Below are 25850 nucleotides of genomic sequence, written 5' to 3' on the forward strand. Positions count from 1 at the left end.
CTGGGTCCTACTGCCCTTGGATCTTGTCAGCCAGGGCAGATAAATATTAATTTTCTAAATTTTTTATGGGCCCCACAGGCTGGATAGAATGGCTTGGTGGGCTGGATGTGGTCTGTGGGCTGTATTTTGCCCATTCCTGAAGTAGAGGAAGATTTAAAGGTTTATCTTGCAGACCTGTGTAAAAGAAGTCATACCAGCGCAACAGGCTAGTATTTAGTACAGGATTCCCTCAATTTATGCGGGTTCTGTATATGCAAATTCACACTTATGCAATGAACATTTTTAGACCCTTAATTTGTTATATGCAAGGTAAAATTGCTTTTTTATGATCAGCATAGGCGTCCCCCCTCCCCCCCTCACAAGCAGGTAAGTCTGCGGGGGAGAGGAAAGGGCCATGGGGCCAGGGCCCCACTCACCCCAGGCCCTGCTGCAGCAGCCCCAGGAGCTGCCGATGCCAGCTACCTGCAGCCACTGCTGCACTGTGCTCTGCCTGTCCCCCCGCGCCTGGGCTCTGCCTGTCCCCACTGACTCCAGCTCATGTGCTGCATGGTGCCGAGGTGCAGGCAGCTGGCACTGGCTGCTCCTGGGGCCACTGCAGCAGGGGCTGGGGTGAGTGCCACACTCTGTGCTGCCCAGAGCTCTGCTTGTCCCCACTTACCCCTTGTACAGCCCCAGGAGCAGCAGCCCTCCCCCATCCCCTTCCCTAGTCCCAGCCTCCATCCCTCCCTCCCTCAACACCATGGGAACCTATTCCTATTTGTTACGTTATAAAGTGGGTTCACTTTATGTGAATTTGATTTATGCACCGTTCTCTGGGAATGCATAAATCGAGGGAAAACTGTAGTGCTTCTGCTGCTGCTATATGGCAACAAGCAATGGATCAAGTGTTGCAAGGTATTCCAAGAACACAGAATTATTTGGACAATATTTATATGACTGATGAAAGTGACAAAGAACATCTGGGAACTCTAAAAAGAAAAACGGGCCATGGTTGGACATATTAAAACCAGACCTGCAGCAATGTGTTGGAAATCAGCAGATAAATTAGCCAATGACAAAGAGAACAGGTGCCCCTTGGCAGCTACACGTGACTCAAAGAAAATTGATATGTGATGACTGAGGACTCAAATGCCAGCCTATGATTTGTTAGTGTACAAACAGGTTCTTTGTCTTATACAACAGAAGTATGCAACCTTTTCCTGCAGCAGGCCCAAATGACCAACCTTAGGCTACATGGAAAGAACACCAACAGCCAACTCCCCACCCCGCTGCTGAAGCCCCATGTCTGCAGGCCATAGGTTGCCAACCCCTGCTATTGGCAGTGTAATAATATGGCCAGATTCCTGGGTCATAGGGGCAAATGGCAACTTCCAGCTGTGAAGTGAAAGTTCTGTGCTCAGACTTTGATAATGCACAGTTGCCAGAGGCAGCCATTTTTTGCACTCTCCCCCCCCTCTGCTCCTCCCCCGTCAACGTCAGCACCCAGGGCAGTTGCCCCACCCTATTTATACCAGTGCCTGGTATATGGTATAAAGGATACCCACACACATAAATGATTGCAAAGGTGAGAACAGAGGCAACAGTCAGATCTCCACTTGTGGTTTTGTGTGTGCATTTCCCCATGATTCTTTAAGGCAACAAATAGGCCTGTTGTGATTTTGCAACCCACAGCGACAATGCATAGTACCACACCAGAAAAGTACAGTGCTAAACCAGCAATATTTAGTGATGCTGATCACCCTGGATCCAATGCAACAGGGGCCACAGGGACCAAACTGACCCATCACCTTGAAAAGGAGCCTCACCTCTCTGCTCTGGTTTGGTTTGGGTTATGAGGGAGGAAGGAGGCATTGGGTAGGAAGACCACTTACCTTCTTGTCTTTGATAAGCAAGTCCACTCTAGTTTCAGGTTCTCAGACCACTTTTCTCCCTTTCAGAAGAGGCCTCGCAACCACAATAAACAAAGTAAATCCACCAACTGTTACCTGTGAGCTCTGTGTTCTTGGGGAAACTTAGCACAGTATGCAGCCTGTCTGACTCACAAAGGACTCACCCTCCCCTCCTCCCCCACCACCTGTACCTGAACAAGAACTGATTTGAGGAAGGACTTACAAAAGACAATGAAGATGTAGTGGGAGATGCACCTAAATCCCTACAGACAAGGGTGATAGGAGTGAAGCAACTCCCCTGGTCTCATTTACATTGGAGATAGAAATGGATGACAACTCATTTACATGGGAGATGGGACAAGAATGCACCTTCATTAGCACTCGGAATGGAGAACAGAGATTCCAAGGCAAGGACCACACTGAACTCTGGAACCAGAGAAGCAGGGGAACACTGTATGATGGGAAATCACTGCTCCAAATGCTAATCAACCCATGTCTGCACACACCCAGTTCAGTAGTTATCAGACCAATTGTAGTAATAACTCCTTTATGAGTACCCAAAACACTGAATTTGCCTGTTTGTATTGTGAACTCCCTCAGAATAATGCCACCCATAACCACCCATAGCCAGCAGTTTCTATTATACAGTATATAAGCCATCGTTTACCTATAAACAAACTTAGTGTTCTCCCTTGAGCCATTGTTAGTTCCCTACAAAAACCCCTACCCAAGCTCAAGTTTCTGTCCTGATGCTTGGATCCAAAAGCTGCACCAGTTCCACTCCTTTTCTGCCTGGAATCCCTTCATTGATCATGCTGAGGGCTCTGCCTGTCTGCAAGCTCCAGCAAACACCTGGGAACATCGAATGGTTTAAGCTTTGCTGAGTGGTGAGACCCCGACTCTTTCTCTCTCTCTATTTGACTCCAGCAACCTAACTTTTGCTTTCTTACTCCAGACACAGCTTTATAAACCTGACTTTTGTTTTCTTACCCTAGGCGCAACTTTCTAAACCAGACTTTTGCTGATCAGACTTGAGCTAGACTTCCCCAAATACCTATCTGAAACTATGTAATATTGTAACTGTTGTATTTGTATCTCTTGTATGGCTATTACTACTGGTATCATCATAAGTTCATATACCTGGCAATAAATAACTTTTATGGTCAAGCTGGTTGCTATTCTGTTTCTCTGAAACTCACTTACTTTTCCTTCCCCTCGACCTCCCCATTTGCTCTGCAGCAATGCTTCTTTTACCTAAGCCAAAGATCCCTGTAATGCCCAAAACTACGGTGGGGTCTGCTCATCAAGGGAGTTACTACTAGGACCACTGTGACAAGAGATTGGGACGTGGTGAGTTTTGCGGCGCATGAGGGTATCAGATGAACGTGCTGATCAGACCCAGCCTGCTCAGATGTACTCTGTTAGCATGTGTGTATGTGTGTCTAACTGCATTTATTATTGTCCTGCTGAAACAAGGGATGAACTGAGTTCAAGGCTCATGAGGGTGTTAGCCTGTCAATGCTGAATAACCCAGCCTGGCTCAGGCATGCCCCGTTAATTTGTGTGTGTATGTGCATATATGTGTTTGATTGATTTGGTGGTTGGAGGAACCCGACCCCACTGAAACTGTGTCCTGCAAGATAGGTCCATTGGGGGTGAGGACTCGCAGAAAGGAGAAATATAGCTCCATATAGAATGTAAGTAACACAAGCAGCACATTGATAGAATTACAGAGATGCCAGAAACATACCCCTAATAAATGAGCACACCTCAAAGTGACAGGCAAATCTGGTATCACAACCAAAAATCTGATGTCTTCCTTCAGACATGAAGGAAAAGGTAATTTGAACTCTGTATTCTTCTCTAACCTCCAGCACTCCTCTCCTGGAGTTACTGACACTCTTTGGCTTCACTCCCATTAACTGGTCATCTGTTCTAGCTGGTTCCCAGCCAGGGAGACTATTAGCTCGTTATCACCTGCAGATGGGTTGCAAGCCCTTGAGATGCAGAATGCCTCCTACTGCCAGCTTCAAGAGTCCAATACTATATGCAAGTGCTAAACATTGCAGTTATGTGCCTATAAGTGCCACTTAAGGGCATTTATACATGTTCTCCAGGAAGTGTGTGTGGGGGAGCACTTTAATTAGAGCAACTCCAAGAGCCACTCTAATTAAAGTGCCAGGAACATCTCATCATTTACCAGTGTCCCCGCACTTCAAAATCCTGGTGGGGGCAGCTTTAATTAAAGCACCTCAACTGCTATTTTGAAGTATGGGACACAGATACATGAGATGCTGGAGGCTGCTAGAGCGTGGTAATTACCATTAATTGAGTCTGCTCTGACACACTGTAATTAGAGCGCATTGGAGCAGCCTTGCTGCTCGTGCGTAAGCACCTGACATGTTTAAGTGTGAGGTAGGGTTTGGCCCTCAGTGTTGCCATGCCTAAATGCCATTTTGGGTCTGGGGGCAGGTGCCAGCAGCCTCTGGCACTTAAGCAGTTCAGTAGGAGTTCTGTGGATTCCTCAGTCAGACTTGGGTTTTAATTTGGCCCCAATTCCTAATATATACACAATCGCCTCCCTTGTTAATCCTATCTCATTCTTTTAATCCTATCCCATCCCTTATCCCATCATCATAGAATATAAACCATCAGGATATAAATGCAAGTTCACTAATACATGTTAAAAATTCCACACTTGTCCTAATGCACCCAAAGTTCATGTTCAAGAAACCTGCCTTTCATTGCTTTACTGCTGGCCTTTCCCCAAACCCCTCACTCTCAGGGGATGTTGAGAGGATTGCAGAAGGCTGGTTGCCTCTTTCTCTGCATCCTGTGCATCATCAGCTGATAGCTGACTCAACTTACTTCATTTTCCTCAAGCCAGAGTCTTTTCTAGGTAGTCAGCTAGAGCCTGCAAAGGAGCTCTCACCAAAAAGTTGCTCCATAAGCCAAGAAAGCAATAAGTAAAGGAAGTTTTTCCTGAGCCATTACCATTGCATCAGGGATGATGGGAACATGAAGCAGAAGACCCAGCCTTTTCGCTCCTGCTAAGAGAACTGCTATAGCAAACTTCTAGGGACCCACACAGTGAGTGAACTGTACCTGCAGGCAGAGGACTCTTCTGTGTCACAGGGGTCTTGGGGGTCCCAGGCACGCTGCTTGGCCGCTCCCAGGTGGTTTCTATTCAAAGAGAATAGCAATATGAGTGTGGTAGGCAGACAACCACATGTCCAAAACATAGGACAACCAATGGATCATGATCTCACTTGGCATGTATCTCATGATCTTGCCCCTTGCCTAGCAAGGCTTAGTTATACACTTCTCTGTGCTACCTCCATGGGCATCTTCTGAAATCCTGAAACCCCAAATACTGGGAAATTACCCACTGCCCTTTAACCCCACAGTCTCAGCTGACACAAAATAACCCTCTGACCTGAACCTTCCCCATGCTCACTTCCAGCCAACATGGGGCACCCTGCTCCTCTGAGGTTCTTCCTTTCCTTCAGGCACTCCATTATCCTGGCACTCTGTGTCTCCTCCCATACATGGAGCTTCCTTTCACCCCATGCTCCTCTTCTAGCGAAGGGGTTCTACAAACACATTGGTCAGGAAAGAAAGACCAAGGAAGCAGGGGGTCCATTGCTTAGTAGCCAGAGTGATCTTTAAGAGAAGACATGGAATGCAGAACTTCAATGGCTACTTTGCCTTGGTCTTCACAAAAAAGCATAAGCTACAACCAGATGGCTAACAAAAATAATATACACAAAGACAAAGAAAGGCTGAGGTGAGGGTCCTGATAACTAAAGAGAGCATCTGGGAGTTTTGATTGAATTGAATGAAATTAGGTCAGCAGGGCCTGGTAAATTAATGCCAGTATGCTGAAGGAGAGCCATTAGCAAGAATATTTACAAAGTCATGGGAGATGAGCAACATTCCAGATGATTGGACAAGGGCCAACATAGCATCCATTTTTACAAAAGGGAGAAAGAAGGAGCTGGGGAGTCAAAGACCAGTCGACCTGCTTTCAATACCTGGGAAGTTACTGGAACAAACTATAAAGGAGTCAATTTCTAAATATCTGAAAGAGGAAAAGTTGATCACTGATAGCCAGCCTGAATGTGTTAAAAAACAAATTATGCCAAACCAACCTGATCCCCTTTGACAAAGTAACAAGTTGGGTGGCTGAAAGGAATGCAAGTAATAGAGTTAATATGGCTTTTGATGGTCTCATTTGATGTTCTTAAAAGTAAAGTGGAGATGTGTGTTGGATAAAATCACTATAATATGGCTACACAATTTGGTCAAAAATGGCAAGCAAAGTGTAATTATGAGGGGATCAGTGTCCAAATGGCAGAAAGCCTCCATATTGAGTTGCAGATGCCACAAAACTAGGAAGAACTACTAACACTTTGGACAGTAGGAGTAGAATTCAAAGGATCTTGATAAATCAGAGAATTGGGCTAGAGACAACAGAATTAAGTTCACTATAGCGGTACTACACCTAGGGAGGGGGTACAAAATGCACAGATAAAAAATGGGTATGCCTGGGTAGCACTATTGTTGAGAAGGATTGACGTGGTTTTGGTGATCACAGACTCAATATGGCACAGAATGGACATTAGGTCCCAACTGGAGGCCTCATCTGGGGCCCCTTAGGCCTCACCTGGAATATTGTGCACCATTCTGGGCTCCATATTTTAAGAAACATGAGGTGTTTTTAGCTTGGAGAAAAGACGATTAAAAGGGACATAATTGCAGTTTTCAGAGATTTGAAAAGCTAACATAAAGAAGATGGAGAATAACTATTACACCTGGCAGCTGGTGGGCTCAATCCAATGCATCGAGCCAGCATGGTGACGGCCCCATCCCTCACCCTGGGGGAGGGGTGGTGCACAGCCTGATCCTGATCTCTGCCTGGGCAGCAGGAGTTGGGGGATTGGTGGTGGGGGAGGGGAGGGAAGTGGGTGGAGCAGCCCTGGTCTAGAAAAGTGTGTGTGGGGGTGAGGAGTACCTTGGCCCCATCCAGATGGACTGAGGGTGGACCCAGCCCTAATGCTTATCAGAATGCTTAGATATTAAACATGCTGCATGGCAATGGCACAGGCAGAGCTGAATCTGGCCATGCAGAACTTCCACCAATTTTCCAACCAGTGGGGATTCTTGCAGGCTGGATGCCCTGGCTCCACAGGCCAGATTTGTTCCACAGGCTGAAGGTTGAGCACTGGTTATGTAGAGCAGGGGTTGGCAACCCTTGTACGTGTGCCAAAACGTGGCACATGAAGACACTTTGCTTGGCACATAAATTTGCCACAGGTGGCCCGGGTTCTGGGCAGGCCCCTGCTGCCTGCCACAGAGCCCAAGTTGCTTGCAGCAGGTGGTGAGACCAGGGTCCATGGAGCCCTGGCCTGGATCTTTGGTGTTGGTAGGTGCATGCGCACCTTGGGGCAGATGGTGGGGGAGTCCATGTACCCGGTGCTGGCAACAAGCTGGGTTGGGGTTCTGTGGGCCCCAGTGCAGCTGCTTGCAGCCTCCCTGCCATTTGCTGTGAGCAGCTAGGGCTTTGTAGTGGGCAGCAGGGGCCTGCCTAAAGCCTGGGCTGGCCATGGTAGGTAACCAAGAGGCTGCAAGCAGCTGCACCAGGGTCCACGGAGCCCCGGTCCAGTTCATTGCCAGTGATGGGTGCACATGTGCCTCAGGGTGGACAGCAGGGAAGGGGCTGAGCTGTGCTGCCACAAGATAGATTGGGCCCCTCACAGCTCCCCTACTGCTTGCATATTGTACTAGGTACCAGTTCTCCCTCCTCCTCCCTCCATCCCTCCCTTCCTCCTGCCTTCAGGGTCACCGCATGGCTTCCTTTCCCCACTTTCCCACCACACTGCTTCATACCCCACACTAAATGATTACCGGTAAGCATAACCCCCCAAGTCTGTTTTGTTTGCTTGGCATGCCAACATCTTACAAGCAAATGTTACAGGTTTTTTGGCATTTGGTCCAAAAACATTGCTGACTCCTGATGTAGTGGGTTGGGCCAGGTGACCCCTGAGGCCACTTCCAACTCTATGATTCTGTGGGTAAACCTTCACTGCAGACAGCAAAGACTGCTACAGACAGCAGTAGCTTTATGTCACCCCTTCGTTCCAAGAAGCTATTTTCTAAATAAGTGGATGATTCAACAAACTTTGAGCATACGAATCATAGGAAAGTAGGGTGGGAATAGACCTCCTGAGGTCATCTAGGACAGCCCTTTGCTCAAGGCAGGATCATCCCTGAATAAACCATCCCAGTCAAGTGTCTGTCTAACCTCCTCTTGGAAGTTTCCAAGGATAGAGATTCCACAAACTCTCTGGGTACCCTGTTCCAGTGCTTGGCCACCATCGTAGCCAGGAAGTTCCTCCTAATCTCCAATCTAAATTTCCCCTGCTGCAGTTTGAGGCCATTGCTCCTAATCCTGTCCCTTACAACTGTAGAGAATAATCTTTCTCCATCCTCCTTTAAATTGCCCTTCATGTACTTGAAGACTGTTATCAAATCCTGTCTTAGTCTTCTCTGGTTCTTTCAGACTTTCCTCATAAAATAATGTTTCCCAGGCCATGGGATACTGGCGCTGCTTTAGTCGGGTGGGGGGGGGGGGACATATGCCCTCCCCCCCAAGGGACAAGTCAGCAACTGGGGAGCGGTCCCCCCGTGGCCGATTGTGAGACGGCCAACTGCTGCAGAGGCTTCTGGGAGTGGCTGTGGGCACTTCTGGGAGTGCAATGGCACTCCACTCCCCGGCTGGCGCTTGCAGGGGGGCACCGGCAATCTCGCCTGCCTGTTGCCACTGTCCCAGGCCCCTAATCATTTTTGTCACTCTCTGCTGCACGCTTTCCAATCTGTCCACAACTTTCTTGAAATGCGGGGCCCAAAACTGGACGCAGTACTCCAAGTAAGGCTCCAGAATAGAGCAGAGGAATCACTTCCCTTGATTTGCAAATGCCGCTCCCATTAATGCAAGCCAGTATGCTTTTGGCCTTTTTTGTATCAAGAGCACGCTGTTGGCTCATAATCAGGTTATGGTCCACTGGACCCCAGGTCCTTCTTTGCAGTACTGTAGTCTAAAGTGTCATACTCGAGTCTGTATTTTTGCATGAGGTTATTCCATTCCAAGCACAGGGCTTTGCAATCAACCAGATGACATTCAACAAGGACAAATGCAAAGTTCCTCTTACCCACACACAACAGTATAGAGTGGGAGGAACTGAGATCACTGAGTTCATCAGAAGACTGTACCCCAGACTAAGTCAAACCAAAACAAATCCCTGTACCCAGAATGACAGAAGTCATTCTGACTTTTTCCCTTGTTACCAAGGTGACTAGCAATCTTCTCTTGAAGCAAACATGCCTAAAGCAAGAGAGATGATGTGTGACCTTGTTTTACTGACTGAACAGGGAAAAACAGATGAAGTAGAAAGATTAAAATAATGCCTGATGCTTGAGCAACATAAGGGTGCCTTAAAGGCTTTTGCCCAAGACCAGAACGTAGGGAGCAGAAAGGGATGATTCTAACCCCCACATTTCCCACACAATATTTATTCCCTTGAGCACATAAATTGTAATATAATCCTTAGTTACAGAACCATGCACTATTTTTTCCACAGGAGTGTGATTCATTAGATACATCAGGGGGATGCTCACTGAATGAACAGTTATTCAATATTTTCTACTTTTCCCTTCAGTCCATATAAAGCCCCAGGCCATAATTAACAGATATTATTTAAATTCTACAATGAGTACAGAGTTATTAAGCTCCTTGTAGATTTCTCTGTGCAGCTCATCAGTTTATCAATCAATAAAAGATTTATCCTTGCAACGCTCCTGGAATGTAGAAAGTTTTTGCAGCTAGAAAAAATGAGGCACAGAAATGTTGATGAAAGCACTGCAAAGGCTTGCATTAATTTTAGGTTCCTCAATAATGTGGTTCTCAAGTTTGAGCAGTTACAACTGACTCAGTAGAGCACTCAGCACTCTTTCATACGGTTTTATGGTCAAGATCGGATTTTTACAAGACTCTTGTGCAATGATTCTCAATCTTTTTAGACTTCAGGCACCCCACAACAGAATCAAGGCACTTCTTGGAAAATGCCAGCTCTTAGTTTTCCCTCTTTTTTTTGACTACAGGAAAACAGTAGAACAACTCATCTGTTGAAAATAACTCAAAACCCACAACAGGTCAGAATATTTTTATCACTATGGATTCCTATATGAAAACTCTAGATTTATTTTGTGAATCATGTTTGTACCATGCAGCACTCTTGAGGCACCCAGGAGTACCACAGCACCTTCATTAAGAACCACTAGTCTAGTGAAACCAAGTCCCTGTATTTTTGTTGTCCAATTTGTTGCCTCCTAAAGAAACTGATTTGCAGAAAGTGCCTAGCACTTGTCTTCTGACAATCTGTCTCCAGGGGGTCTCAAGTTGAGCAGCAGTACACACAAAGTTAGTGGTAGAAGTACAAGGAATGCACTTAGGATACAACAATCAAAACAGAAAGAAATTGGCTATGCTATGGTACTGTAGAAAAGGACTGGAGGACCACAACATGAATAAGTCAACAATAAAATCATAGAAGATTAGAGCTGGAAGGGACCTCCAGACATCATCTAATTCCATCTGTTGCTAGAGTCAGGATCATCCCTATCCAAAGTATCCTATGCAAATCCATTGTTGAGGGAAAAAAACAGCTCCTTATGGCAGGAGTGTGGCAGCTGTTAGACCACAGACTCAATATGATTCTGCAGTGTGATGAAGCCACTCAAAAGGCAAATGCAGTTTTGGGATGCATAAACAGAAGCATTAGGTGAAAGACACGGGAGATGATAGTGCCTCTCTAGTTGGCATTGGTTAGGCCTTCATCTGGAGTACTATGTGCATTTTTGGGCTCCACATTTTAAAAGGACGTGGCAAAGTTAGAGATGGTCCAGAGGTGGGCAACAAAGATGATACAGGCCTTGGAAAGAAAGCCATGCAAGGAAAGGCTGAAGGTGCTAGGCATATTCAGCTTGCAGAAAAGGTGCTTAAAGGGGATATGATAGCAAGGTTTAAATACTTGGAGGGCTTCCATAAAGAAGAGGAGAAGCACCTGTTCTCTCTTGCTGCAGAAAGGATTGTGGCAGAGCACTTGTGGTGCCTGCCACTTTAAGAGGGCAGGCAGCCTGCGAAGCCATGGGCAGTTGTGGGCCAGGCAGAGCAGATTGGGAGTCAGCCGACCTAGAGGGGGGCCAGGTGAGGCTAAGCCTGATAGGGGAAGTCACCTGATTCTGTAGGAAGGCTGGGCTTAGAGCAGGTATAAGCCAAGGCCCTGAGACTGAGAAGTCCAGCAGTAACATCTTGGAACCCGCTGAGTGAGCACCACCCCAGCACGAGGACTGCCCTGATGGAGGAGCTCAGCACAGAAGACTTGTTATGGGGTCAAGGTGAAGCCCAGAGAGGGGCTCAGCATATAACCGGTGTGATGGCCTGAAGGCAGCAGAGCAGACAGAAGGAGGGTAGGGATGGAGGGAGGAGGAGGAGGAGGGAGGAGGAAGAACTGGTACTTAGTACAGTGGGGAAGCAGTGGGGAGGGGCCCAATCCTTACTGTGGGGCTCAGGTCAGCTCAGAGACTATAGCTGAGAGCTTAAGAGAGTTGTCGAGTAGCCTGAGAGAGCGGACCTGTGAGTGGGTGTGGGCTGGTAGGCTGGAGGACTGACCCCAGTAGAATCTCGCTGGCCTGCTAGTGGGGCCAGGGCCCAGAGAGGGGCTGAAGGTCAGAGGCAGCCACAGCAGGAGATTTCCGGACCCTCTATGGCTCCATCACTCTCAACTGGCCTGAGGCAGGGCCAGTGCCTAGGAGAGGCTGAAAGTACAGGTGTGGCCACAGCCAGAGAGGAAGGGACATCAGGGGCCTGCAGACCAGAGTCAAGATGGCCAAGCCAGAGCTATCTGAAGAGTTCGAGGGCCCAGAAGAGAAGGTGGCAAGGGGAGCAACCCAGAGAATCTCACTGGCCTGCTACCAGGGCCAGGGCCCAGCCCCAGAGAAAGCCCTGGCCGAAGGTCAGAGGCAGCCACAGTGGGAGATTGCCAGAGAGGGGCCTGGAACTCTCAACTGGTTGGAGGTGGGGCCAGGGCCTGAGAGAGGCCAAAGACACAAGTGTGGCCACAGCTAGACAGGAAGAGGTCAGAGAAACTGAGGCCCAGAATGAGGATGGCTGAGATAGGGTCACCAGATGTAGAGAAGGAGACTGAGATGGCATAAAGATCAGAGGACCCTGAAACAGGAGAGCCAGGATCTGAGGTAGCCTTCAGGGAGAGAGAGCTGAGTCCAGGGGAGTCTTTATGGGAACAAGGGAGATCAGGGGTCAGAAGGATAGAGCTGGGGCAAAGGGAGCCTGGAGGGGTGACATCAGTAAGGGGCCAAGGAGTTTGTCGCTAGGGTTGTTGGCTAGGAACAGCAAGGCTCTGGGGACAGAGGCCAGGGCCTAAGCTGTTCCTGGGCATGACTGAAAACTGCATCCTACTGGGGTTTGGGGTCACAGTGGTGGGACTGTTCATGGTGGAGCAGCCCCTCAAAAGTCCCACCAGGGCCAAACCCCAGGGAAGGGTGAGTCTGGGGTGCCCTAAAACCCCAGCCCTTACTACTTTGCGGGTTACCCTTTTGGTGGGGAAAGGCTATGGGACTACACCCCAAAATAAAAGCAGGAGCAGGACCAGATGGTCCAGAGGCCCAGAGTGGGGCCTAGAGAGAGAGTGATAATAGAGGGGCCCACAGGCCTAGCCAGGGGCCAGGGCAGACCAGGACCAGAAGGTCCCAGAGGCCCAGGAAGGGGCTGAGAACGAGTGGGACCAGAAGGGTCTGTGAAGCAGGAAGAGGCCTGGAACAGTATAGCAGGACCAGAAGGGTCCAGTGGCCCAGCAAGAGTTTGGAGAATAATGAGGCCAACAGAGGGGCCATGTGAGAGACAAGTGGGTCTGGCAGTGCAGAGAGGGGTCAAGAGTGAGACTGGGGGGCCTGGCAGCCCAGCAAAGGGCTGACTGAGAGGCCAAGAGGTCTGAGGATCCAGGAAGGGGCCAAGTGAGGGACCAAGGAATCTGGCAGCCTGGAAGGGAGTTGAGCAAGGGGCCTAGCAGCTCAGAGAGTAACTGAATGAGGGACCAAGGCGCTTGGAGACTTGAGTGGGGCTGTGTGAGAGATTGAGCTTTCTGAAGGCCCAGAAGAGGGCTGTGTGAGAGATCAAGGGTCTGAGGGCTTGGAGGAAGGCTGCATGAGTATAGATGTGTAACAGAAAAAATGTCCATCATGATGCCATCTGCAACGCATGGTGAAGGGGAACATGGAGCCATGCAATTAGCCCATAAGGCAAAGGACCACAGTTACCAAGTGAACATTAGAAAAAGACCAGGTCTGGGAAGTCCTGAGGCAGCCTCCCTTTTATAACCATAAAAGACATCAAGGCACGGTGGATGAGCGAAGGGGAGACTATTCCCAGAGCAAGCAGGGCAAAAAGGGAATTTTGGGGGGCCTCCAGGGGCTTACAGCCACCCCTGGGGATGCCACCCTACTACAAGGATGAAGGCCAAAGGTTCGAAGCTGCAGCAAGGTAAGTTTAGATTGGATATCTGGAAAAATGTCTTCACTGTTAGAACAGTGAGACAGTGGAATAGACTGCCTAGGGAAGCTGTGGATTCTCCAACGAAAGCCACTGGTCATGGATAATCTAGGTGTAGCTATGCCTGTTCTACCATGTATATTTCCCATGCTGCTGGATTTTGCTGGCTGCCCCCTACCCACCTTTTCTTCAATATGTCAGGGTGTTTTTAAGCCTTCCCAGAGGCATTAGGTAGGGTGAGAACTTTTTCAAAATGGAAAGGTGGGACACGGTCTCCTTCCCTCTTCCCTTCTCATGCACCAGCAGCATGGTCAGAATAGAGCCGAGCGGAGTGAGGGTGGATGCGGGCTGCGGGGTCAGGGCTCTCTGCCCTCCCCCCCCCCAGCTGTGCACCGCCTGCCCACCTGGCAGCAGTGAGGGACACAACTCCATGCCTCCCCTGCTGCTCCTGGATGGGCAGGGTGTGCTTTGCCATGGCAGTGTGGCCAGCACAGGGCTCTTGGGGGGGAGGGCAGCATGGCAGGGAGCCCAAAAGCAGCCTGCACCCACCCCTTTCTCATGCACAAATCTCAGGGGCATGTGATCCCCCCCATTTGCCCTCCCAGGAGTGCACACAGCAGTGGGGAGCCACCCCTCCCTCCAGATGAGCCACCTGTGGCTCCTTCCCACTCCAATCCCCAGGCCCTGGCCCTATGCACTGCCCTTGCTGGGCAGCACCCCGAACCCTTGCCTCACTGCCTCCCTCACCATGGGGGCCTCAGTCTGCTCCCCCCCAGTTCCCTCTAGGCAGGCGCACACATGCATGTGGCATTCCCTGCATCCTGTTGCTGGCAGCCCCAAGCAGCCTGCAAGGGGAACCCTGCTGCTTTCCAAATCTGGATCCTTGCAGGAGACTGTGAGTCTGGGTTAAATGCTGTCCCAGAGTCAAGCAGCCTGGGACTGGGACTTGATGTTCCCATTCTGGGACCGTCTCACTCAATTAGGAACTGGTCACTCTAGCACTGGCTGTTGGATACAGAGGTTCCTGGCTAGAGGGTCTTACTCCTCTCTTCAGGGTCATACCAAACCATCATATTTGGGGTCAGGAAGGAATTTTACCTCATGGTCAGATTGGTTTGGACTGTGGGGGATTAGCAGGGGCCATGGTCCTCTACCCAGGCCCTTTTAAGCTTATGTTGACAACATTTTACAGAAGCAGGACATTGGCTACCTTGGTTCCCCTTCTTTACCTGTGGCATGTTGGTGGGTAAAGAAGGGGTCTGTGTTGTGTCACGGTTGACAGCAGTCTTATGTATAGTTTAGATTTTGGTGTGTATGGGATGGCTTGGATAGTCCTGCCTCAGGCAGAGGGTTGGACTAGATGACCTCTGGAGGTTCCTTCCAGCTCTACTTCTCTATGACTCTATGGTTAACTTATTACTAAAACTACACAGGCAACCCTGATGACCATAAGTCATAGCACCCAAACCTACCACAAGTAAACTGGAGGGACAACAGTGACAAGCAGCATGTCCTGCTGCTTCTTGAGTTGTTAAAATACACTCAAGAAATCTAAGAAAGAGAGATACACCCCGCCCCTCCCCCCCCCCCCCCCCCCCCCCCCGGTAACAGGAGACTCCTACATCTGTTACTGAAAAGGAGAGAGCAGAGCAGAACACAGTCAGAAACCAAGTATTGCTAACCCTTGCAACTAGGTTCCATGCAAGCATGTTTAGGGGCTGTAGGACCACAGGTGGTAAAGAAAGCAACGAAGGCCCAACAGACTGAGCTTGGGGTGGAAAAGGCTGAAGTACTTTGGCAAGGATGTGGCACCAAGGAAAGCCACTCCAGCCTCTAGAAACAGCCTTCATAGTTTCATAGTAGCTAGGGTCAGGAGGGACCTGAACAGATCATCTAGCCTGACCCCCTGCCACAGGCAGGAATGAATGCTGGGTTCACAAGACCACAGACAAGAGATTGTCCAACCTCCTCTTGAATTTGCCCAAGGTAGGGGCGAGGACCACTTCCCTGGGAAGTTGGTTCCAGATTTTGGCCACCCTAACTATAAAATATTGCCTCCTGATCTCTAACCTAAACCTATTCTCCATCAGCTTATTACCATTGTTCCTTGTCACCCCAGGTGGTGCTGAGGAGAAAAGGGCTCTGCCTATTTGCTGTTGATCTCCCCTGATGAGTTTGTAGGCAGCCACCAGGTCCCCCCTCAGCCTCCTCTTGCTGAGGCTGAACAGGTTCAGGTCCTTCAGTCTCTCCCCGTAGGGCCTGTCCTGCTGCCCTCTCACCAAGCGGGTGGCCCTCCTCTGAACCCTCTCCAGGCTGACCACATCCCTTTTGAAGTGTGCGGCCCAGTACTGGATGCAGTACTCCAACTGCGGCCTGACCAAAGTCGCATAGAGGGGGAGTATCACTTCTCTGGACTGGCTTGAGATGCACCTTTGGATTCATGACAAGGTATGGCTGGCCTTACTGGCTGCGGTCTGGCATTGGTGGCTCATGTTCATCTTGGAGTCAATAATGACTCCAAGATCCCTTTCCACCTCTGTGCTTTCAAGAAGGGAACTCCCCAGCCTGTATGTATGCTGTGGATTCCTTCTCCCAAGGTGCAGCACCCTCCATTTCTCTACATTGCACCCCATCCTATTCTCATCTGCCCACTTTTGTAGTCTGTTTAAATCTAGTTGCAGCCTCTCTCTCCCTTCAAGTCTGTCCACCTCGCCCCACATCTTAGTGTCATCAGCAAACTTGGACAGCGTGCTTTCCACCCCCTCGTCCAAGTCGCTGATGAAGATGTTAAACAGTGCGGGCCCGAGGACCAAGCCCGGGAGTACCCCACTGCTCACATCTCACCAGGTTGAGTACAACCCCTCCACCACTACTCTCTGGGTGCACCCCATCAGCCAATTTTTTACCCATCCAACTGTGTAGGCATCAATGCCACAGTCGCTTAGTTTATTGATGAGGACGGGGTGAGAGACAGTGTCAAAGGCCTTCTTAAAGTCTAGAAAGACTATGTTCATGGTGACACCATCATCCAAGGATTTAGTTACTTGGTCATAAAAGGCAATCAGGTTGGTCAGGCAGGACCTGCCTTTGATGAACCCATGCTGGTTGCCCCTGAGCATGATCTCCCCTGCAGGCCCCCCACAGGTGTGCTCCTTGATGATTCTCTCGAAGATATTCTCAGTATATCATTGTTAACATCAAAGGTGTGGCAGGTAAGAGACAGGTGAGGGATGCTGGAGAGTGCCACAGGCAAATCTGACCACCAGGGGGCATCAGATGCTAGGGTTGGACCCTGAGCTTGCTACAGTAAAAGCCCCTCCATACTCTGTAACAATTTGACCATGGGGTAAAATTTCTTCCTGATGCCAAATGTTGTGATTGGTGTGACCCTGAGTGGAAGGGCAAGACCCTCTAGAGCCAGCAACCTCTGGGTTTTAGCAAGTGGGAGCACATGTACACCCCACCCAAAATCCACAGTCTTGGCTGCAGCTGATACCCAATGTTTCTGAGGAAGGTAACCCCCCCACCAAAAAAAAAAGCAAAAAAAAAGCAAACCCTGATGTACAGCAGGAGGGGGAAATATAATACATTTGTAAAGGAAGCTAAAAACCTACTACAGGACTGTCTAACTTCTAAGGAGCCAGATACCACACCAGCAAGAGCTACATGTCACATGGGCTGCACCAGCATGAGCCACAGGTACTCCAGGCTGCAAACAGCACTGTACAACACCCCCCCCCCTCCCCTGCCCCCCCGGCATCATCCTCAGCTCCCCAGCCACAGGCTCCCTGGCTGAACTACTCAACAGAAGAGTTTCATAGGAGAGGAACAAAGCTGATTCCACTGTTCACAAGCATGGTGAAGAAGGAAGACCTGGAAGAATTGGGACTATTTAGTCTGGAGAATAAAAAACAGATTGGATTTGATAACAATCTTAAAATGTAAAAGGTTTGTTTTAAAGAGGAAGGCAATGAAGTGTTCTCCTTGTCCACTGGGAAGTAATGTATTTAAATTGCAATGAAGTAGACTGGGAAGTATTTTATAACTATGAAAGCAGTTAAACACTGGAACAGACTATCAGAGCAGATGTGTAATTTCCATTATTGGAAACTATTAAATGCTGTGGGTTGGTTTAGAAAAAGATTATCCTGTCTTGAGCATGGGCTGGAGGTCACAAAAAACAATTAACAAAGGATGGTTGTTGCACTGTTGTAATTTCAGTGTCAACACCTGCTTCCAATGCAGCTCTCACACTGGGAGGAACCAAGCTGCCAAGGCCTCAAGCAGAGATGGCAACATAGAGATCTGCCCAATACAGGAGGAGGTGAAAGCAAAGCAAGGAGATGGTGGATGACCTAATGGCATCCTCAGAAAGGAGGATGAATAGACAGGATGGAGTTCTACCAGGACCAGTGTGCTGACCTGGCTAAGCAGAAACATATCTCAGGCCAGACTCATGGCAGTGCTCAGGCCAAGACAAGTGCTGAGGCTTCCAGTGAGACAGAGTATAAGTCAAGGAAGACAATAGAGATACTATTGGACAGTCTCATGCTGAAGAGAAATGTAGAGCAGACTCTAGTCAATACTCTCTAAATCAGAAGTGGGCAATTATTTTGGTTGGTAGACCACTTATGAGTTTGGATGAGCTGTTGAGGGCCACACACAAAACCTTTCAGAAGATATCATTTTAACAAATTATAGATAAAAAGCAAGTCATACTAAAAATCAAACATCTACTGTAACATATTTCAATTTTATTTCAAAAAAATATTTTTTGTCCTGATTATGTTTTTTTGAGTAATGCAGATAGAGGTGATTGCATAATAGCTCAAAATTAAGTCTTACTCTTATATGTGTTTATTGTGGGGAGATTGGGGGTGGGGGGGGAGGGGGAGTGTGGAGGTCCCAGGAACTAGCAGCCGGCCAGAGGGGGGTAGGGGACACGTACAGCGGAGCTTGCCAGGGTGGTGCGGTGCAGGTACAGTTTATACTTCTTTTCTTTCCTCTCCCTCTTCCCCACCTCTCCAGCCTATGGCTGCCCCTGCAGCACTGTGCATGGCGCTGAGCCCTGCTTGCTCCCACCCAGGGCAGCCTGTGCCATGCTTCTGCTCGTGCCCCCTCCCGCCCTGGGAAGGTGGTCAGGAGCTGGACCTTGTGCTAAAGCCAGAGTCCCCCCAGTGCTGGGGCAGGAGCTCCCTGGCTGCAGCTTGCCCCCGGCCTGGGTGTGTGGTGCCTGGAATCTCCCCATAGCCACTGCTGCTTCTGCCCACTACCTGCTGCCCAGAGTAGAAGAGCAGGGGCAGGAGAAGGAGGAGTCACTTGGGGCAGGGGACACCTAGAAGTACCCACGCAGCTGCAACAGCAGCAGCAGCAGCAGGTGTGCTGGTTGGGGCCAGAGGCAGTGCCATCGGTGGGAGTGGGAGGGGCTAAGCACATGCCGAGCACTGCGGGGGCTGCCATGGGCTGGATACAATCAATTGGCGGACCAGTCCAGCCCACGGGCTGTATTTTGCTCACCCCTGCTCTGCTGATGCAGAGCTTTTAGGGAGCTCTGTATCTCTCCCCTCCGCCCCACACACACATCTAAGTCCTCTGCTGCAGCCTCAGTTGCTGGCCCCACCCTAGTGCTGGGGGTTTAAGGCCCCTTTCAGGCCCCATCTGAGTTTCTGTGACAGCAAACCTCTGCAACTTCAGAATAAAAACCTGCCCTTTTAGTCAAGCCTGCCTATATTAAATTAGGACAAATACTGATTATTGCTCTTTAGAAAGCACTTATAGTAGTTAGAAGTAACAGCTGCAGTAACTTGATGGTTTGCCTTTTGATAAGAAAAATTGAATTGTATGCAGTTAGCTAGAATCCTGTTGAAACAATAGTGCATCTTTGTTAACTGAATGTTACATTTAGGTAATACAAAAAGGTATGTCATGTTTAGCTGAGGCAATGTGTAAGAAAAGAGGAAAAAAGGGAAGTTTAGAGTGGTTCTGCCATGTGTCAGAACCAATAGACAAAGCACCCATGGACAATGAACCAGGAATCCTTGCTGAGTCTCCCAGTAGGTGGTAAGATACCTTACTTCATGTGCTGTACTGATGATTTATTGCTTGACTGCCTGTGTCTGTTATTGTGTTCTCTAATAATGGTTAACTCTACCTGGTTCTTTGAATTCACTCTCCCTCCCTCCCCTTGGACCAGGGCTTCACCAGGGACAGGGTAATCTTGGCCAGCAGCTTTCTGTAATGCACCATGGGGAAGAGCTACCTCCACAACCCTTAGCACCATCACACCCTCAACAGGGCATAGGTTACCAGCAGTAAGCTATCTTGGGTGTTCTCCAGGATCTGGGCTCTCCAGCAGAAACCACACTGACCTGCCTCCCACTCCAAGGGGCTTGTCTCCACAGCATTCTTTGCCACCCCTTTCTACCAGACAGGCCCTCCTGCCCCATGACATGAGAACCACTCCCCACTTCCATCCCAGGTCACAGCCAACTGTAGAAAAGAGCCCCCTCCCCAGGGGCTGACTTCACTCCAGGTGGTTCAGGCCACACACCATACAGTGCCACTTTCTGGCCCCCAAGTTCTCACACTTGGAGCGTGTGAACTGCGTGCGCACCTGGGGGCGGACAGCAGGACAGTGCAGCCCGCGCCCAGGTGCCTGTGCAGTCGCTGCCAGCACAGAGCTGATGTCGGAGCTGTTTGCACGCCGCTGCCCAGAGCCCGGGCTGCTCCAAACAGCTGCGCCGGGCTCATCACCTCCGTGCGGGGAGCAGGGCAGAGACCGGAGCTGCGCTGCCTCAGGCCCTGCCCCCACTGCACGCGCCAGTGCAGAGCTGGTGCCGGAGCGGCTCAGAGCCCGGCGCAGCTGTTTGGAGCCTCCCGGCTGCAGCCAGCCCTGGCTCCAGGGAGCTGCTGCCAGCCAGGATCCCGGGCTGCTCACGCTGCGAGCCCTGCTGGGAGCAGCCCGGGGTCCAGCAGCTACCCAGAGCCGGGGTAGCTGCTGGTAGCCACAGAGCCCAGGTTCTGGGGCAGGGGCTTTGGGTGGGGGGCATGGGGCACAAGCACGGCATCCTGCCATGTACCCCTTGCCCTCATTTTGTTTTTCTGCCATGCCAGCACTCTGGCACCTTCTGAGGTAGGCATTGTGGTGTTTTTTGTCACTCTGGCCAAAAAACGTTGCCTACCCCTGTCCTAAAACATTATATAAAATCATCCCTTGTAGATGAGGTAGTCCAAGCCACAGTAGATAAGGCAAAGGATGGCGATATGGTACCATCAGTGGCCTTGATGCAGTTGGGAAAGCCCAAATGGGTAAATACAGTACTGACATCCTGTGGACTGATGAAGCAGATGGGCAACAGTGCTACCACCCGATGACAAACACTGCATACCTTCCATGGAGCCAATGTCACCGTGGACTTCCCCATACCAAAATGGCTGACAACAGGCTAGAGGTTTGGGGGCTACCAGCTTCCTGATGGCAATGGCCATCCACTACTCCATGGTGAGGGACCACTCATGCTGGTGTCTTGTTGCCCAAGCCATGGAGCCAGCCTGGTGTCCTGGCTTATCTGAAAATTCTGCTGTCACTGCTTCTCATCCCAGGTCCCTAGGACTTGCTACTTTCACCCGCTGCTGCTCATCTTCATGGCCCAGAAGCACCGACACTGTGCAGGTAGTACAACAGCAGGCTTGCCTCCGTGGTGCCCTGTATGGTCTTATAGGGCACACAAGTGTTTATGGTGCAGACCAGGCAACATATCCCAAGGAGGTACCTTTCTAAGGCTTTGGTCATGGTGGCTAGTAAGTATATGGTGCTGCATGTCAACTGGAACATGAGATGGAAGAACACACTGAACAAGCCAAGTGGACCATGACTGTCTGCCTTAAGCAGTACAGCAGTGACGGGGAGATGGAAGAACATAATAAGCAATCCCAAGTAGGCCATGACTCTGCTTTGAGCAGTACAGCAGCAACAGGACCTACTCAGTGGCTGTGCACTCCCAGGAGGGAGTGGGGCATTAAGGCAGACAACTAATGGGATTTCCCTTGTGTATTCACTGTCCTTGAAATTCTCTGAAGACTGGGGCCTGAATGGCATATTGGGATGTCTCCTCTCCAGCCCTCTAGCAGCAGAGCACCACTACCACATGCTATTATGGCTGTTTTGCTATGTGTGTCAACAAGTGCTTCATAGTGGAGTAGGATCTGGAGAAATTCAAATGAATGTCTGTCCCTACCCTTAGACAGCTCCCTTTTCAGTAGCCACGTCTACATGAGATGCTGGCAGAAAGTGTGACATGATACTACTGCGCAGTAGTCTCGGGCTACTGTTCAGTGTCATGAAAAAGCTGTTTGTTGGCGCTACTGCATAGTAACACAGGTTACTGAGCAGTCAGTGTCTCCTGCAGATGCAGCCAGTGTGATGGCTTTTCTGACATTCATTTTGAAGCACTTAACTCTTTCAGCTTGGATATTTAACTTCTGATAGTGGATTCTACTGCTCTTTTGTGGATTTAGCCCAAAATACTGACACCTCAGGGCTTGATTAAATGGCTTCTGGATCTACTGCACAAAGGTGATTGTGAAATAAAAGTTGTATTGTAAGAGAAAAATGCTTCAAATGACAGGAATAATAGAATCAATTAAAACAGTTAGAATACAAAAATGAAAAGAAAAAGAAAAACAGAATTCTGTTTTCCTGGATAGACAGTGGGCTATTGAAAAGACCAGGAAGATATTCTTAAAACCTTAATTGCTGTGCTTGCCTGGAGAAAAACTTCAGTTGAACAGTCCCTATCTGTTGACACATGAACAAATTAAGTATTCAGGCAACTTCATGCTAGTTAGATAGCCACCTATTCAGAAGGAGAATACATTTGTCACAGTGCCATCTACTGGAACCTGTTATTACAAACAGCAAGATAATGGCAAGAAAGAGAGAATTCCTCACATCCCTTCAGGTCTAGAAGTATCTGTCTCAGAAAAAGCAGATTTCTCTTTCAGGTCTTGCATATGAAGTGTGATTGTGAGGTAGTAAAAGTGAGTCCTGTTTTACAGCTAATCCCTCTATTCATCTCAAGGTACTAAATGAAGGAGCATTTTGAAATGAGTGCATGGAAAATCTGAGTGCCATTTAAAAGCTAACATCACCAAGGGTAAGAGTTTTTCTGCTGTCTTGAATAGGTCCAAAATTCTGCAGAATGTATTAAAATCCATTAGAATATACAGACTTCTCATAAACTGACTGAAAAATTAAAACATGTGGCTATACTTTGAGCACTATATAAGGCAAGATGGCAGAAAAATGCCTGCCCTCTACAAACACCAACCACAACATGGTAATTATAGATTCTAGCCAATGAGCCAAGCTAACAATTAGTAGTTTCCTGCACAACTATTGAATTACTATGAGGAGTTCCAAAATACTCCTGAAATAGTGATAGCATGGTATATGTCTGGAAATAACATGCTTAAACATTCAGAAACTGGCTATGTAGGCTGCAACTGGAAGAGCAAAGTTACATATTGATAACAAAGCAGAAGATGGCACTGTAGTTGCAGGGGTAGTCAACCATTTTCTTCCAAAGGAGAGTATTTTATAAGAGGAGATCAGTATCATTTGGAGCACAAAAGTTCACTCTGCAACACAGAATGATAGAAAAGTAAGACTAGAATAGACCTTAGGGTATCATCTAGTCCAACCCCCTGCTCAAGGCAGGATCATCCATGTCTAAACCACCTCATCCAAGTATTTGTATAACCTATTGTTAAAACTTCCAAGGATGGAAATTCCACAACCTTTCTAGATAATCTGTTCCAGTGCTTAACTAATTTTCTAATATCCCATCTAAAATTTCCCATGTTATAATTTGACACCATTACTTCTTGTCCTGTCCCCTGTGGCCAGAGATAAAAGTCTCTGACCATCCTCTTTATAACTACTCCCCATGTATTTATAAATATTTTATAAATATGATAAATGTATTTGTATCCCTCTTGGTCTTCTCTTCTCTGAACTAAACAATCCCATTTCTTCCAACTGTTCCACGTAAATCATGCTTCTTAATCTTTAAGGATTTGTGTTGTTCTCTACTGGACTCCTTCCAATTTGTCTGCTCCTTTCTTGAAGTTCAGTGCCAAAAATCAGACACAATATTCTAGGTGCAGCTTAACTGTACCAGAGAGAGTAAGAACCATTTCCCTTGCCCTGTGGATGACAGTTCTGTTAATACAACCCAGCATGCTACTGGCTTTCTTTCTTTTTGGCAACAAGAGCATATGGCTGTTTCGCATTCAGATTGAAGACTCTCAGCACCAAAGCCCAGGCAGAAAGGAAAGAGACAGGTGCCATGGCATGACATCAGCATGGCATCTATTTTCTATTAGGACCCCAGCATCTACCCTTACCCCACTACCTTTCTGGAGCAGACCAGGGGAAGAAACTGGGTGATACTACTGCTTCCATCTGGTCCAGCTGAATTTGAACAACATACTGTGCATGACACTGAGGTACAAGCCAGTCCATTTTCCTAAATGAGATGTTTTTCTTTTCTCACTCATTTCCATTTTTTCCCTTAAGAAGAATATGGATTAGTCACCTTTTGCCATGTTGCAGGCTAGAGACACATAGAAGGCCTTCACGATATGGAGATTCTAAACCCCTGTCCCTAGGAGTATGGCAGCCTTTCCAGCCACAGTGTGCCTCTCAAATACAATTCACTCATTTTACATGCAGAAGTTAATCATAGAAGTTTGACCAGCTCCTAATCCATCTTTTGCCCTTAGAAGAGGCCCTTGGGATGGGAAGCAGCACGGATGGGAGCCTCAGAGTTTCTCCCATGTTAAACCATACATAGTGGGGAATTACATACGCAGCATTGATGGGAGTGCTGCAAGCCCTAAAACATCTCCCAGACTTTTGTCCATGACAGTCTTGTAGCTGGCATGTAGGAACTACCTATCGTTGGATGTTGCCCATTGTTTCTAATATCATTTTCTTTCCTTCAGCATTATCCTCCTTTACACCTTTCCAGTTTTATAACCAAGAACATTGCCTGCCTATTTGTGCACAGTTAAAAGAAGACCCTTGGTCAGACCTGAGTCAAGGGGAGCTCAAAATGGCTGTTCTTTGGAAAAGGTTTTCATGTGAAAATAATACTACCCACATTTTCTTGCACCCCCCATGTCCACAAATAAGAAAACCTTGTTTTTGGGAAGGCAGAATGAAGGAAAAAAGATTTTCCCAGAGTTACAGCCACACATAGCAGGGACAGCCTTGTCTTCAGTTAATTCACCCTCCCTTTCCTGCTCAGGCAAAAAGCTACAATTTTAATGTAGATCTACCTCACCCTCTGGAGCCCCCATCCTGTTCATCAAAAAAAAGGGTGGGAGTCTTCACCTTTGCGTTGACTATCAGGGCCTGAACCAGGTTACTATTTATAACCAGTATCTTCTACCTCTTTATGTTGGAGCTGCTTGACCAGCTCATAATGGCCTGCATCTGCACCAAGCTCAACATCCAAGGAGCCTAGTGCAGATCAGAGCTGGGGATGAATAGAAAACCACGTTCAGGACTCAGGATGGGTACTCTCTCTATTTAGTTATGCACCAATGCCCAAGTCACATTTCAGCACTTTATTAATGATATACTACAAGATCTTTGTAATGGGCTATGCCTCCAGCAATGGCCACAGTGCCCTTACGGGCCACTCTATGCACGTTTTCCGGCTCCAGTTTCTCCAGTCAGGCCTCCTCCTTTCTCACCTGCCATGCCTTGATGTAAATAGATTTAGTAGGCTGCTTTTAGATACCCAGAGTTTGGCTTTTGGTACCTTGCTCCATCCTGCTCCTATAGGGGAGCTGTCGAGGTCCCGCAAGGGTTGCCCCACCCTCCGACGGGAGTCCCACTCCTAACCCCTGACCTTTCCTACCAGAAGTCCTCCCCTTACCCCCCAGAAGTACTCTTTTGGGAGGGGGGGTTTGCCATCTTGGAAAAAAGCCAAATCATATACTGAAAATCAAACAACCACAATAACATATTTTAATTTTATTTCAAAAAATATTTTGAAATATTTAGGTTTTTTTATTTATATTTTATTTTTTATTTATGTGTGTTTCCGTAGTGCATATAGAGGTGATTACCTAATAATTCAAAATAAAGTCTTAGTCTTGTATAGTGTGTGTGTAGGGTGTGTGTGGGTGTGGGGTTTGTGGCAGGGATGTGTGAATGTGAAGATTTGTGAAGGGGCATTGGGCTGTGGGGCCCTGCCATGGCACACAGGCTCCACTGCTAGTGGCAGCAGCAGCAGGCAGTGGGCCCTTGACAATACGCCCTG

The 25850-nt window shown here is 48.3% G+C and overlaps 1 protein-coding gene across 5 annotated transcripts in view; it reads right to left on the minus strand.

The window, feature by feature from the left end:
- The window catches only part of GAS7 (growth arrest specific 7), a 292115-nt gene that overhangs the window by 140347 nt on the left and 125918 nt on the right, over positions 1-25850 (minus strand). For 4 of the 5 annotated variants that reach the window (XM_019498132.2, XM_014598581.3, XM_019498133.2 and 1 more), the window contains exon 3: positions 4995-5072. The exons of the other annotated variant lie outside the window; for it this stretch is intronic. In XM_019498132.2, coding sequence (XP_019353677.1) covers positions 4995-5072 — 78 coding nt within the window. The remainder of the gene's footprint in view (positions 1-4994; positions 5073-25850) is intronic. 5 annotated transcript variants of the gene reach the window in all.

The sequence above is a fragment of the Alligator mississippiensis genome, chromosome 8 (assembly GCF_030867095.1).
Source record: "Alligator mississippiensis isolate rAllMis1 chromosome 8, rAllMis1, whole genome shotgun sequence".
NCBI classification, from domain to species: Eukaryota; Metazoa; Chordata; order Crocodylia; family Alligatoridae; genus Alligator; species Alligator mississippiensis.